At 46.1% G+C, this 14,216-nt stretch overlaps 1 protein-coding gene across 8 annotated transcripts in view; it reads right to left on the bottom strand.

The window, feature by feature from the left end:
* Nucleotides 1-13,722, bottom strand: part of TEX10 (testis expressed 10) — a 221,172-nt gene extending 207,450 nt beyond the window's left edge. For 2 of the 8 annotated variants that reach the window (XM_075062649.1, XM_075062650.1), the window contains exons 1-2: nucleotides 13,650-13,711; nucleotides 2,886-3,074 (exon numbers count right to left, since the gene is read on the bottom strand). In XM_075062649.1, coding sequence (XP_074918750.1) covers nucleotides 2,886-3,065 — 180 coding nt within the window. In that variant the 5' untranslated portion in view covers nucleotides 3,066-3,074; nucleotides 13,650-13,711. Of the gene's footprint in view, nucleotides 1-2,885; nucleotides 3,075-4,508; nucleotides 4,651-7,142; nucleotides 7,647-11,499; nucleotides 11,660-12,413; nucleotides 12,448-13,640 lie in introns of those variants that run through there. The other 6 variants (XM_075062644.1, XM_075062645.1, XM_075062643.1 and 3 more) reach the window with 6 other exon arrangements.
* Between the last annotated feature and the right edge of the window lie 494 nt (nucleotides 13,723-14,216).

Below are 14,216 nucleotides of genomic sequence, written 5' to 3' on the forward strand. Positions count from 1 at the left end.
CCGGCCCATCTTACTTCAGCTGGTGTTGTATACCGTCTCTGGTGTGGACTTGGGGCTGAAACCTCCGTGCTTGTGAGGAGCTTCCGGTGTCTTCACATCAGTGAGCTCCATGTGCGTCCTTTGGCAGCCACTATACCGGCAGGTATCTGTTGATGGCGGTGAACTTGTTCTTTTCCCCACCGGCTTTGGCTTTTTCTTGCAGGACCTGTTCTTATTCTACTTTGGCTGGATACTTGGATGTCTGCTCCTTGCCCCCTCATCTCGTGTTTCCATGATGACTGTGGACGCCAGGTACTTGTACTTGTTGTTGTACTGCTATGTGGCCGCGCTAGGGAGTTCCACCCACATCAGTCTTGACATAACCTTCCTCTCTCACTTCACCATCCGGCACAGCTTCTCCAGCCGATGAACATCGCCATATCCTCACGGTAGATCCGTCGTACAGGTGGATTAAGCCAGTCCGATTGTTCGTTCGATCTTAGCATAACAGCTTGGATGTCATCCATTGTAGAGGAGTGGCTGATGGTAGTGTCCACTCCTGAAACCTGTACGCCACGTATTCACCTTGTGATTATCTGGCTGAGGGGTTAAGCCTATGGCAGACAGCACAGCGGGACCAGTGTGCATCACCATGGGTATATGCCGCGCTGATCGCCACTTGTGAAAGCTCCTTGAGTTGACTTTAGTGTTGTCTTCCATAGTTCCTTCGAGTTCTTGAGGAGAGGTCCTAGTGTGCCTGTTGACCTGTATAGCGCCAGACATCCACGATTCCACGTGTGCAGCATGAGTCGTGCTTTCTGTAGTCAATCCAGGCTGTGCTCAAGATTGGTCTGTTCTAGACCTTGAGTCTGGCGGACTGCCTAGACTATGCACAACTGTGTTTTGAGCCTCTGGTGCTGTCCAATGCCTCTTCTGAGCTGTGCTTCATGTACTGGATGATGCCTGAGGCAGTCAGCAGACATGGTAGGATCAGACTATAGCAGAAGAGGTGCCCGGCAAAGCAAGACCCTGCATGGGATGTACCATCGACCGATAGCTGAGGTGGCTGCATTGGAAATCCTACAGTGGCGCTGAAAGTGGCTGGACTAAAAGACAGCACTGAAAGCCACTGTTCATAGCAGCACTTAGGAACAGGTATCTGAGCTAACCAGATCCATTGAAGCGGGGTTTACCACATAGATAGGACCAGAGTGGCGACGTGCAGAGAGGCCATCAGAAGACAGTCCAACACATAGTGGACAGGTATGATAAATGCAGGCATGGAACAGTATTACATGAACGGCACACCAAGTGGCTGGCATTTGTTTACAGGACTCTGCACCGCTTATGGCTAGACTCTCCAAGATCCAGATCGGAGATTCACAGAAGGTGTGGAGATAGCAGGGCCAAGATTCGTGGAACTCCAGATCCAGACGACGGCCGGGTACGGCCAATCCCAGACATACGTAGGTAATAGACAAGGAGGCAGAAGCAGTGGTGGGAGAATAGTTATAGCAGTGCAAGTGACAGCAACATCAGGAAGAAGGAATATGAGAAGCTGGAGAAGTACCAGGGCCTGAAAGAGGAACTAGAGAGGATGTGGAAAGTGAAGGCTAAAGTGGTCCCAGTGGCGGTAGGAGCACTCGGGGCTGTGACTCCTAAGCTGGGTGAGTGGCTCCAACAGATCCCAGGAACAGCATCAGAGCTCTCTGCCCAGAAGAGTGCAGTGCTAGGAACAGCTAAGATACTGCACAGAACCCTCAAACTCCCAGGCATCTGGTAGAGGACCCGAGGTTGAGAAAGACACATACCACACATAGGGGTGAGAGGGGAATTTTATTTTTATTTTTATCCTCAATATATGTTCCATTCCATGCATCCGAAGAAGCGGGCTGTAGTCCATGAAAGCTTATGCTCAAATAAATTTGTTAGTCTCTAAGGTGCCACAAGTACTCCTGTTCTTTTTGCAGAAACAGATTAACATGGCTGCTACGCTGAAAGGAAAGACTGACTACTCATAATAGTTCTGGTTCTGAATCTGAGACAGCTTTGAACTTGAAAAACTGGGGAAAATCCAGTTGTGTGTTTCAAAGGACTGACACCTACCAGTACCCCAGCTTGGAGTTGGGAATCACCTCTGGTAAGCTTTTTAGCAGATGTGTAGGTTCCTTTACTGTTTTTAATGCTTTCTCTGTGATGCTTTCACATTAAGAGCAAGTGTACTTGCTTAGAAAGAGCTCTTGTGGTACCCTGTACTGCTGGCAATTACAGCTGTTTATAGCCTTTGGAGAAAAAGCAATGTGCAGAGTCTGCCCTGTTTAGGTGGTCTGACTTATTAGGGATAATCACAGTGTAAGAGGGAAACACTGCAGTCTGAAAAACCCTTGTAGAGAGAAAGAGACAGATCCCTACCCAAGAGAGACGACCTCTGAAGAGCCAGGAGCCAAAAGCAGATGCCTTTGATAGATCATGGAGGTGCAGTTCCTTTCAGGTTGGAACAGATGGACTTAGAAAGGGGATAGCAAGCAGATGAAAAAATTAAGAAAATAAAAATGTTCAGAAACAGGAACCTAAAGTTAAATATGTCTTTAGGAGTCCATTTTTGAAAACTTTTGCCTCTGGACAAACTAATGATGTAATACCAAGATTTAAAAAAAACAAGTGCCTTGAGTTAGAGCTTCCCAAACAACATTTAACTTCCAGCTCCTATTTTTGAAAATCTCTGTCTTAGATTATTAACTCATCCAAAAACCCAAGCCACTAACTGAACTGCACAAGTATCCATAGTCCAGCATTTGGTCAAGGTCAGCTGGACAGTGCTCAAACACCACTTTTTAAAAAAAACCATAATAAACTGTCAAATGAGCTATATTACAATCACTGCTGAAACTTTTACCTTACCATACCTTTATATTAAGTTTTCTATTGTTTGTGGGAAGTATTCCATCCTCTTTAAGCTGTTCAGGAAGATATATGGCCTTTGTTTTGAAGTTTGTATCAGTTGCATTTTCTAGTCTAGGCTTCTTTTTTCCAACTTTTAGCTTCACCTTTTGAAAATCCTCTTGGTGTTTCCTCTTTTTAGTCATTTTGAAGCTCTGTGGAGAGATGTTCAAAATGTTAATTAAACACCAGGCAATCAAATAACCTAAGGTAAAACAATGTCTATTCTTCTCAAGAACTGGCTTCTGGACTAGTTTATTGCTCCTTAAAGATGGCTCAGATCTGAAAAAGACTTACCTAAAAGGACACTTTGTTAAGCAATACACGTCTACCTCGATATAACGCGACCCATTAGAACACGAATACTGATATAACACGGTAAAGCAGTGCTCCGGAGGAGGCGGGGCTGCGCACTCCGGCGGATCAAAGCAAGTTTGATATAACACGGTTTCACCTATAACGCAGTAAGATTTTTTTGGCTCCCGAGGACAGTGTTATATCGAGGTAGAGGTGTATAACTGCTCCCTACCTGCATTCAGAGTGATATCTGCTTTACTTTACCAACAAACAGCACATTTTTTACTACTTTTTACTCATGTAAGCACTGCAGAGCCAACACAGCTTTGAGAGCAGGGTTCTACTCCATTTGTATATCAATCCAAAAATCCCAGCCAGTTGCATATCTAACACCACAAATAACCCAATCAGATCACACAAGTTTAACTGAGGCCTTAATCTGACCTACAAAACTTCCATTACTGATGCAGTGAGTGAAAAGGAAAGAAACTGGCTGCTTGACTTTCAGACCACATGTTGAGTTTGCATCAATGGTAATTAGGAAAAAAATAAAAATAAAAATAAAGGTAAAAAGACTGAAAAGTCATGTCATATTGGCTTTCCTCTAGGAAAGTGTATAAACATTTTTGCACCATTGCTATCAACAGCAGAAGTTGTAGTGATAGACTGGGTGTAGGCAATGTGGTGGTAAAAGTCCTGTCAGTACCCTGTCTATGTTACAGTTTGTACTGTCATTAGCAGCCATGCAGATGCACCAGCACAGAAAAAATGCTCATAAATTTTCCTAACATAGGTACACAATGAGAAAAAATGAAACTCCATGATGCCATTTACACTTTTTAGTTCAGAATCACAGCTTTAACATATTTGTACTGGCACACTGCTTCTAGCTTTATCAAATCACAAAACACTGCACCTTAAGGTTCCTACATTCTGATAATTTTGCTTACTGCACCATACCTCCACTTCAGGACTAACAGAATTTTAGCAGCTGATATCACAACCCAACAGATTCATCTATAGTGTATTAAAGTTGTTTCTAAGATTTCTGATTGTATGAAGCACTGATTTGTAGCTGTAACGGGTCCTGATAGTGGCAGTTAAAATGTCAGGATTCAAGCAGAAAAATAAAAAGCAAGATGCCATTATATGATTTTAAGGGCCAATAACTTTCAGCCTTCCTGGGATAAAAATAATGATTTATACCATTTGAAATCTGAGTGCCTCCAAAATTCAGTGGTATGTAGTACTCATGTCTAATGCTGACAGTTCAAAGAGTTCATAAAACTTACACTGGATTGCTAGTTTAGCACAGGTTTTTTTTTGCACTAGTCCAAGACTAACTTTAGCAATAATTATATTATAGCAAATCCCAGACTTCATACCAGTATAATATTCAGTTTCTGAAATAGAAACATATAATTATCAGGGTTCATTAAGTGGTTAGATAAAAATAACTGGACCTTGCTAAAAAAAAAGTACTCAAATGTTTAGTGAATCCCTCAACTTCTAAAAAGGCTCAATAACTTTAAAAAAAACAAATATTTTAGTAAAGATTTTCTACTAATCTAACATTCAGTTTGAGATATTAACCTACAATCTAGAAATTCAGAATCATTTTTTCTTTATTTTTTAAGTTTTGCTTTTAAGATTATAAAATCAGAAAATGCATAATGCCGTAGTTAAATGTACAGAATTAGTCCTGTATTTGACAACCACTACCTTAAGAATCTGAGAAATCATGACTATAAATGTTGTGGTATCCACCAGAACAAGCAAAATCCCAGCCACCATAAATTTTCCATATCTATATTGATTTTGCGGAAACTTGACACACATACTAACAAAAAATTCGCCATTAAACTAACAAACCCAAAGGGATTTTTTTTTAATTAAAGAAAGCTGGCGTATTGCTGACCAAATATAGAAACTTTTAACAAAATTCATCGCTTATAACTCTGTTTACAGAAGACGTATCTTCTTTCCAAAAGAGAAAATAAAGTCTGCAACTTTGTGTTTTATATGTATACTGTCAGGGCAATCTTTCTTAAACCCCTTGCCTGTGTTAATAATAGCACATCCACACAGGATAATTAAAAGTGAAAATTTTAAATCCAATTCACTTGACAGATTTCACTTCTTTTGGACAGTTAACACTAGACTTCGAAGTTAAATTTTTGTTTGGGACTTTCAATTCTCATGTACTAGCTCAATGCTGTGTATGGGTTCACAGCAATATATGAGAATATTGAAATACAAATCTTGTTTTCAATAAAAAATGATCTATTCATGTTAAAGGGCTTTACAAACCATACATTTTGGTCCCAAACTAAACAGGCACCATCTATACCCATATTGCTTCTATGATCTTACAAGCTTTTGATTTTCAGCTCATCTTTACCTGCCTCTGGGCATGTATAAATGCGTTCCTGTATAATCACAAACCACACAGCAGTAACTGGTTGCAACTGCTGTTATGGTGCAAATTTTTCTCTCATTGGAACAGCTTGTTTTTACTCATCAACAATTTTTTTTTAAAAAACATCCTTTGGGATTAAATATATTATGCTTCTTCTCCATCCTAGAGGAGATTAAGTTTGAGGAAAATCCATTAAGTTACTTCTGAAGGAGAGTGGAAGATGGGTATAAAATATATGCTCTGCACTGAAGAAAAATGCGAACTATCTTCCCTCAGATTCACAAAAAATATAACTCAGAAACAGATTAACTTTGAAACTGTGAACTTGACAGTTTTCAATGAATACGTGCTCTATTAAATGACAAAAAAATTGCTCCAAAATAAAATTACAGTAGACCCTCAGAATTACAAAACACCAGAGTTATGAACTGACCAGTTAACCACATACCTCATTTGGGAACTAGAAGTATCCAATCAAGCAGTAGCAGAGACAAAAAAAAAAAGGAAATACAGTACAGTAGTGTTAAATGTAAACTACTAAAAAAAATGAAGGGAATGCAGCATTTTTCTTCTGCATAGTAAAGTTTTAAAGTTGTATTAAGTCAATGTTAAGTTGTAAAGTTTTGAAAGAATAACCATAACATTTTGCTCAGAATTGCAAACATTTCAGAGTTATGAACAACCTTCATTCCCAAGGTATTTGTAACTGAGGGCTTGGCTACACTGGAGAGTTGCAGCGCTGGTAGTGGCTTTACAGCGCTGCAACTCACTCATCGTCCACACTTGCAAAGCACATACAGCGCTGTATCTACCTGGCTACAGCGCTGGTTGTACTCCACCTCGGCCTGGGGAATAACAACTATAGCACTGCTGATGCAGTGCTGCTCCGCCAGTGTGGCCACCAAAAGCGCTGTTATTGGCCTCCATAGGTATTCGGAGGTATCCCAGAATGCCTGTTCAGCCACTCTGCTCATCAGTTCGAACTCTACTGCCCTGGCCTCAGGTGACCAAGCATCAGACCACGCCCTTTAAATGCCCCAGGAATTTTAAAAATCCCCTTCCTGTTTGCTCAGCTAGGTGTAGAGTGCAATCAGTGAATCTTTCCAGGTGACCATGGCTCCACGTGGCAAACGAGCCCTGCATGGAGCAATAGCGAGTTGCTGGACCTCATCAGTGTTTGAGGGGAGGAAGCTGTGCAGTCCTAGCTGCGCTCCAGTCATAGGAATTATGATACCTATGGGCAGATATCAAGGGCCATGCTGGAAAGGGGCCATGACAGGGACGCGCTGCAGTGCAGGGTTAAAGTGAAGGAGCTGCGGAGTGCCTACTGCAAAGCCCATGAGGGAAACCACCACTCCGGTGCTGCCCCCACGACCTGCCGTTTTTATAAAGAGCTGGATGCGATAATTGGGGGTGACCCCACCACCACTTCGAGGACCACGATGGACACTTCAGAGTGGGGGGAGAAGGAAAGCAAGAGTGAGGGTACTGTGGTGGGGGGAGACACCCCGGAGTCCCCGGAGGCATGCAGCCAGGAGCTCTTCTCAAGCCAGGAGGAAGGCAGACAGTCGCAGCAGCCGGTACTTGGTGGAGGACAAACAGAAGAGCGGGTAAGCAGCTTTTATTTTCAGGACTGAAATTTTTTGGGAGAGGAGAGAGGGTTAGGGCTGCATGCATGCATGCCTAGATGTGGAATAGCGCATTGATGTGGTCTATCACGTCGCAGTAATCGGCCTCAGTAATCTCTTCAAAAGTTTCAGCCAGAGCGTGCGCAATGCGCTTGCGCAAGTTTATTGGGAGAGCCACTGTGGTCCTTGTCCCAGTCAGGCTAACGCGTCCGCACCACTGTGCCGTGAGGGGTGGGGGGACCATTCCTGCACACAGGCAAGCTGCATAGGGGCCAGGGCGGAATCTGTATTGCTGTAGAAGACCCTCCCGCGCTTCCCAGGTGACCCGCAGCAGCGAGATATCTTCCAGGATTAACTCCTGTGGAAAATGTTGGGACAGTGTTCAGTGTAGGTGCCTCCAGCAGCTGTTTGCTTTCCCCAATGCACAGAAACCCCGACGACAGTAGAGCCCTGAAGAAATCATTCCTCCTTACTCACCATTTCGGGGCTCCCCTGAGTTATGTGCACTCTCTTTGAGATGAGAAAATTATGCTACTGTGAAGACTGTTACACTCCTTAACTGTGTGGGAATAACTGTCTGGTATAAACAATGCTGCCTCTGTTAAGTGTTGTTATTTTTTGCCTTTACAGAAGCAACCTTGAGATCTCAGCTGCCCATGTTATCAATGCCCCAAAAGACTACAAAACCTCCGGAAGAAGTCGCGAAAAAGCAAAGAAGACATGCTGCAAGCAGTTATGCAGCACTCTGTCACAGAGAATCAAAAAGTGCAGGACTGGAGGGAAAGGGAAAGCAGGATCCGCCAGAAAAAAGCAGCAGACAGGAAGAAAAGCACAAAGCAACTGATAAGCATCCTGGTGCGCCAAGCGGACTCTATCCAGGCGCTCATAGCAATGCAGGCAGAGCACTGCTGCGCCCGCTCCACCCCCACCCCGTCCCAAAGCTCTTTCCCTTGTGCCCCAATGTCAGCAAAACCCCTTCCCCAGCATCCAGGTTCTTACCACCACCAGCTGCCTCCAACACCTCTATGTTCACCAGCCAGCCCTGAGAACTATGACCCCTATCCTCTGCACTCAACCCCCATCACCATGCAGTATAGCCATCCTGAAGTGCACCAGTCATTGCACAGCACTCCAGACAGGACATATTCAAACCTGTGACTGTACAGTTCCCCACCGCACTCCCCAGCCCTTTTAGGTTCCCAAAAAGTTGTCTCTCTCAATAAAGTAATTTTCTTTTCAATAAATGAATTCCTGGCTTTGAAAACAGTCTTTATTATTGCAGAAAGTCAAAGATATCTTAGCCCAGGAAAGAAACAGGCACTGCAAATGAGCTTAGGAAACACAGATTCCTACTAACGTTGTAACCACTGCACTTCACTTCCGGGCAAGGCACCAAACATTACTGTTGGTTTTCAGCCTCAAATTCCTCCCTCAAGGCAGCCCTGTGTTGGGCCTCTCTAGTAGTCCTGCTCTCTGGCTATGCAAATTCAGTCTCCAGGCGTTGAACCTCAGAGGTCCATGCCTGACTGAATCTTTCACCCTTCCCTTCACAAATATTATGGAGGGTACAGCACACAGATATAACCTCAGGGATGTTGCTTTCCCGCAAGTCTAGCTTCCCATACAGAGATCGCCAGCGACCCTTTAAACAGTCAAAAGCACACTCCACAGTCATTTGGCACCAGCTCAGCCTGTAGTTGAACTGGTCCTTGCTCCTGTCAAGGTTCCCTGTATATGGTTTCATGAGTCAAGGCATTAACGGGTAAGCGGGGTCTCCAAGGATCACAATGGGCATTTCAACGTCCCCTACTGTGATCTTCCGGTCTGGGAAAAAAGTCCCGGCCTGCAGCTTCCTGAAGAGGCCAGTGTTCCGAAAGATGCATGCGTCATGCACCTTTCTGGACCAGCCTGTGTTAATGTCAATGAAACGCCCCTGGTGATCCACAAGCGCCTGGAGAACCATGGAGAAATACCCCTTCCAATTAATGTACTCGGATGCTAGGTGGGGTGGTGCCAGAATAGGAATATGCGTCCCATCTATCGCCCCTCCACAGTCAGGAAAACCCGTTTGTGCAAAGTCATCCACAATGTTCTGCACATTCCCCAGAGTCACAGTTCTTCTTAGCAGGATGTGATTAATGGCACGATTCCAAGAGTCGACTTTCCCACTCCAAACTGGTTCCTGACTGATCGGTAGCTGTCTGGAGTTGCCAGCTTCCAGATTGCAATAGCCACCCGCTTCTCCACCAGCAGGGCAGCTCTCAATCTTGTGTCCTTGCGCCACAGGGTGGGGGCAAGCTCCTCACACAGTCCCATGAAAGTGACTTTTCTCATCCGAAAGTTCTGCAGCCACTGCTCGTCATCCCAGACTTCCATGATGATGTGATCCCACCACTCAGTGCTTGTTTCCCGAGCCTAAAAGCGGCATTCCATGGTGCTGAGCATTTCCGTGAATGCCACAAGCAATTTCGTGACGTACGCATCAAGCGACTCGCTATCATCGTCAGACTCCTCATCACTTTGGATCTTAAGGAATAGCTCAACTGCCAAACGTGATGTGCTGGCGAGACTTGTCAGCACATTCCTCAGCCGTTCAGGCTCCATTTCCCACAGAAACCGCACTGCACGGAAACCGTTGAAAGAGTCAAGATGGTGCCAAACATGGACGGAAAAACAGGGATTGCTGGGATGTGAAGTGATGCATCACGGGGCGTTGGGACAGGAAACATAATGACCCGCACCCTCCAACCCTTTCCCACAACCCACGGCGCCAGAATGGGAAGAGGTGTTCTGCGGGATAGCTGCCCATAATGCATCACTCCCAACACCACTGCAAATGCTGCAAATGCGGCCACACTGCAGCACTGGTAGCTGTCAGTGTGGCCACCCTGCAGCGCTTTCCCTACACAGCTGTACGAAGACAGCTTTAACTCTCAGCGCTACACACCTGCAAGTACAGCCAAACCCTGAGACTCTACTGTACAAAAATGAAAGATTGAGCATACACAGCAAAAGAAAATGTTAAACTGTAAGCCGCACAATTACAGATACTATTTAAATGAGAAGTTTTTTGCAAAATGTGGAGACAACTGTTTGCCTTAGTGCTGCCTCCTAACGTCAAACCCTTCTTTCAAATGGCCAGGCACCCAAACTCATTCTACTCCCTCAACTCCTCAAATGTTTTTTGCATGTTAATCACTATATAACACTCACAATTGAGACTTTGGATCCCTAAATAAATAATTTTATTCACAAAGCACCTCCTCGACTGCTCCATTGCAAAAGACCTGCCACCATCAAAACAATTCTCATTATCTAATAAAAAGAACATCCCAACCTCAACAAATGTATAAACAAGGTGAGTAAACAAAACAAAAAAATACTACAGCAACTGTGGTAGTAACTTAAAAATACCTCTGAAAAAATAAGTTTTTACTTTTTTTTAAGTGGGGAGAGATTAAATAAATCAGATTTCAAGAGGGAGCAATACACTGGATTCTCCAGGACAGAAACTTCAAATTTTTGTGTGGAGAGCAGGTCCTCAAGCACATCTTGCGATCCCTCCACCCTACCTGGAGTGCAGTTCTTGTGAATACATAAGAATGGCCATACTGGGTCAGACCAAAGGTCCATCTAACCCAGTGTCCTGTCTTCTGACAGTGGCCAATGCCAGGTGCCCCAGAAGGAATGAACAAAACAGATATTCAAAGTAATCCATCCCCTGTTGCCTATTCCCAGCAAACAAAAGCTAGGGACACCATCCCTATCCATTCTTATCTAGTTCTTTTTTGAACCCTGTTATTAGTCTTGGCCTTCACAATATTCTTTGGCAAGGAGTTCCACAGGTTGACTGTGCATTGTGTGAACACCACCATGAAAGAATCCACAATAAACTGTGGGCTGTTTGAAGTGCACACCTATTGCTCGTGTAGGCGGATAGACACCCAGTTTACCTGAAATGTATCTATGCCACAAGGAAGTGCATATATGTAGGGGTCATTCCCACACCAACTTTTAAAAGAAAACTAGGCAATTAAATGTATAGAAATGCAACATTAAGGTTGCAAGTTAAAAATCACAAAAGAAAAGCTTCCACAGCGTGTAACTTGACAACTGTGATTTTTAACTATGCATTAAAAAGTTTTTGCATTATGTAGATAATTTGAGAAAACTGTATGCTACTGGCATAAACTTATCTGATGAAAGTTTATCCAATGAAAAGGTGAGCTCTAATACCCCTGTTGCAGTAAGAACTGGTCAAATCCACTTCTGCTGATGCAGTTTTCTGAACAGCAGGACAGGAAGTGTAGAAACTTCTGTTTCCAACTCAATCATTTGCAACAAGCCTAGGAAAACAGGTAGTCTCAGGTGCTCTACTTGGCCAAACCCTATATGGCTGATAATGGAGACAATGTTTTAGTCACAAGTATTTTTAGTAGAAATCATGGCCCGTGACCTGTCCATGACTTTTACGATATATCCCTGACTAAAAGTTGTGGAGGGGGAGGGGAGTGGCTTTGGGGACACTATGGGTGCAGCCCGACAGGGTGCTGCATGTGCTCTAGGGGAGTCACAGCCCAGGGGGGCATTGCGGGTTCTCAAGCAGGGTCATGGCCCAGGGGGCACCGCAGGTGCTGGGATGGGGGACGTGGCAGGCCTGGGGCAGGCTCCCTACTCAGCTCATGGGAAGCAGCGACCTCCAGCTCTAGCTCCACGTGTTGCCTCCGTTCCACCTTAAGGCCAGGTTCTGCAGCTGCCATTGGCTGGGAATCATGGCCAACGAGAGCTGTGGGGGCAATGCTAAGAACTAAGGGAGGGGAGTGCCTGTTGCCCTTCCAGGGAGCACCTCCCAGGCAACCACTGCCCCGCACCTCAACCCTGAGCCCCCCCACACCCAAACTCCTGTTGCTCAGGAGGCGGAGCAGCCTGAAACTGCCCCAGCAGCAGCTCAAGTGGCTCCAGGGTCATCCGCATAGGTTGCTGCATAAGTCCCAGAATCCATGACCTCCATGACAGGCACAGAGCCTTACTGATAATCAAACTAGATCTGCCACCCAGACTATGGACATTCTTTCAAACATCCAGCAACTACCTCCTCAACTGCAACTGAGATTCCCACAATTCATTCATCCCAGAATATTTCTATTCACCTTAAAACTGCATGAATGATCTGCAGATGGCAAGCTGAAAAATTAAAAATAGTTAAATAGTACACACTATGTTCAAAGCTATATTACAAGGGAATTAATAACAACCCTTATATTTAGATTGTTTAACCTTTTCCATTACAAAAGTGTTAGGACTTCTTTCTGAGAAACTAACACCTCCATTGCTCTAAACAGACCTTTGAAATTTGGCAGGGAGAAAGCAGACAGGATAGAGAAGTGCTTTTTCATTAGCCCATGAAATTTCATTCAAGTTTAGTTGAGTTACAAACTGAGAAAATCGATATGTCCCTCACCATGCTCACATTGATCAAGAAATTATTAACTATGCCCTGAACAAACTCTAAAGAGCTAAGACCACACTACCACCAGAAATGGAGCAGCAGCTCACACTGCAATGGAAACTCCTGGGCGCTGCAGAGTAATTGCTGCAAAAGGAGGAGAATGAGAGCAGGACCAGACGAAACATGCAGTTCTTTATTCTTAATTCTATTGTGCGTAGGTACGTGTACTGGGTCTTGGAAAAGAGAGGTTGTTTGTGCGTGTGCGGGAACTGACCACTACAGACAGACAGTTACTGCTGAGTTATTGCTGCCGCTGCGTCAGAGCTCAAAAATTGGGCGCAGCCAGTCTCACTGCCAGACGGGCTTTTATTTTATTACTTTAAACACTCAACTTTATTACTTTAAACAGATCCAAAGCTGAGCCCCGACCCTGCCAGCTTCCCGGGGGCGGGCAGCAGCGGTCTCTGCCCAGGGCTTCCAGGCTCAGCTCCTCGAGGAGCACCAGTGGGGACCCCGCAGCTGGCGGGAGAACGGCTCACACCGCGTCCCCACACGCGCACAGGCGGGGCCCGGCGGGGGCTGCTCTCGCTCACGGGGGTGTCGCTGTCGGTGACTCAAAGCAGCCCCGCGGGTTCCCTGCCCCGCCTCGGCGGCGGGACGCGACTCCTGATTCGCGGGGTCTGAATCCGCCCTGGCTCCGGTGTCACGCCCGCCCCGCTCTTCGGGGCTCCGCCGGGGAGGAGGGGGGCTGAGCCCCGAGCTAGACAAAGGGCGCTGGGGCCCTGGTGTAACCGCCCCCGGCAACACGCGGCAGGAGGGGGCGGGGCTCGGGGGCGGGCGGCAAATGCCCGGCGTCCCTGAACAGGACCCAGCGGCGGGGCGGGGCTGATTCCCGTCTGCCCCCGAAGGGCGGGAGGGGCGCGCGGACCTCACTCACCGACCCACGCGGCCACCGTCTGCCGCCTCCCGCTACGGCGAGTCCCCGCCGGAAACCGCTACCCACGTGACTCACGGGAGTGGGGGCGGGAACTAGGACCTGCGACCATAGAGAGGAGTTGGGCGGGAAGAGCGGCCGCTCCCGTAGGTCTGGGAGGTGCTGGCAGCGGGCGGAGCCCAGAGCGCTGCTCCCCGCCCCATCCCACCGGGTACACGGGCCAATCCCAGCCCGTGTTTGAGCGACGCTGTCGCGTGCACGCGGCTCCCTGGCCAGCGGCTGCGTCGGTCACTTTCCGGGGTTCCGCGGTCGATGCCAGGATGCTCCTTGGAAACATCCCCGGCTAAAAGCGCCCGAAAGGACGACGGGGGCGTAAAGGATTAGCCGATTCCACTTGGAACCGGTTGTTGATTCTGGAGAATTCTTGCAAAATCGATGTAAAAAAATGTAAATCCAGTTTATTCATAGGGTCACCATACATGTGGTACAGAACTTCTGCTTCACAGCATCGCAGCTTGTCTTTGCTTAGTTGGAAGTGCACCTTCAGTGCACACAATAGTCATAGATGGA

Source organism: Chelonoidis abingdonii, chromosome 2 (genome assembly GCF_003597395.2).
Source record: "Chelonoidis abingdonii isolate Lonesome George chromosome 2, CheloAbing_2.0, whole genome shotgun sequence".
NCBI classification, from domain to species: Eukaryota; Metazoa; Chordata; order Testudines; family Testudinidae; genus Chelonoidis; species Chelonoidis abingdonii.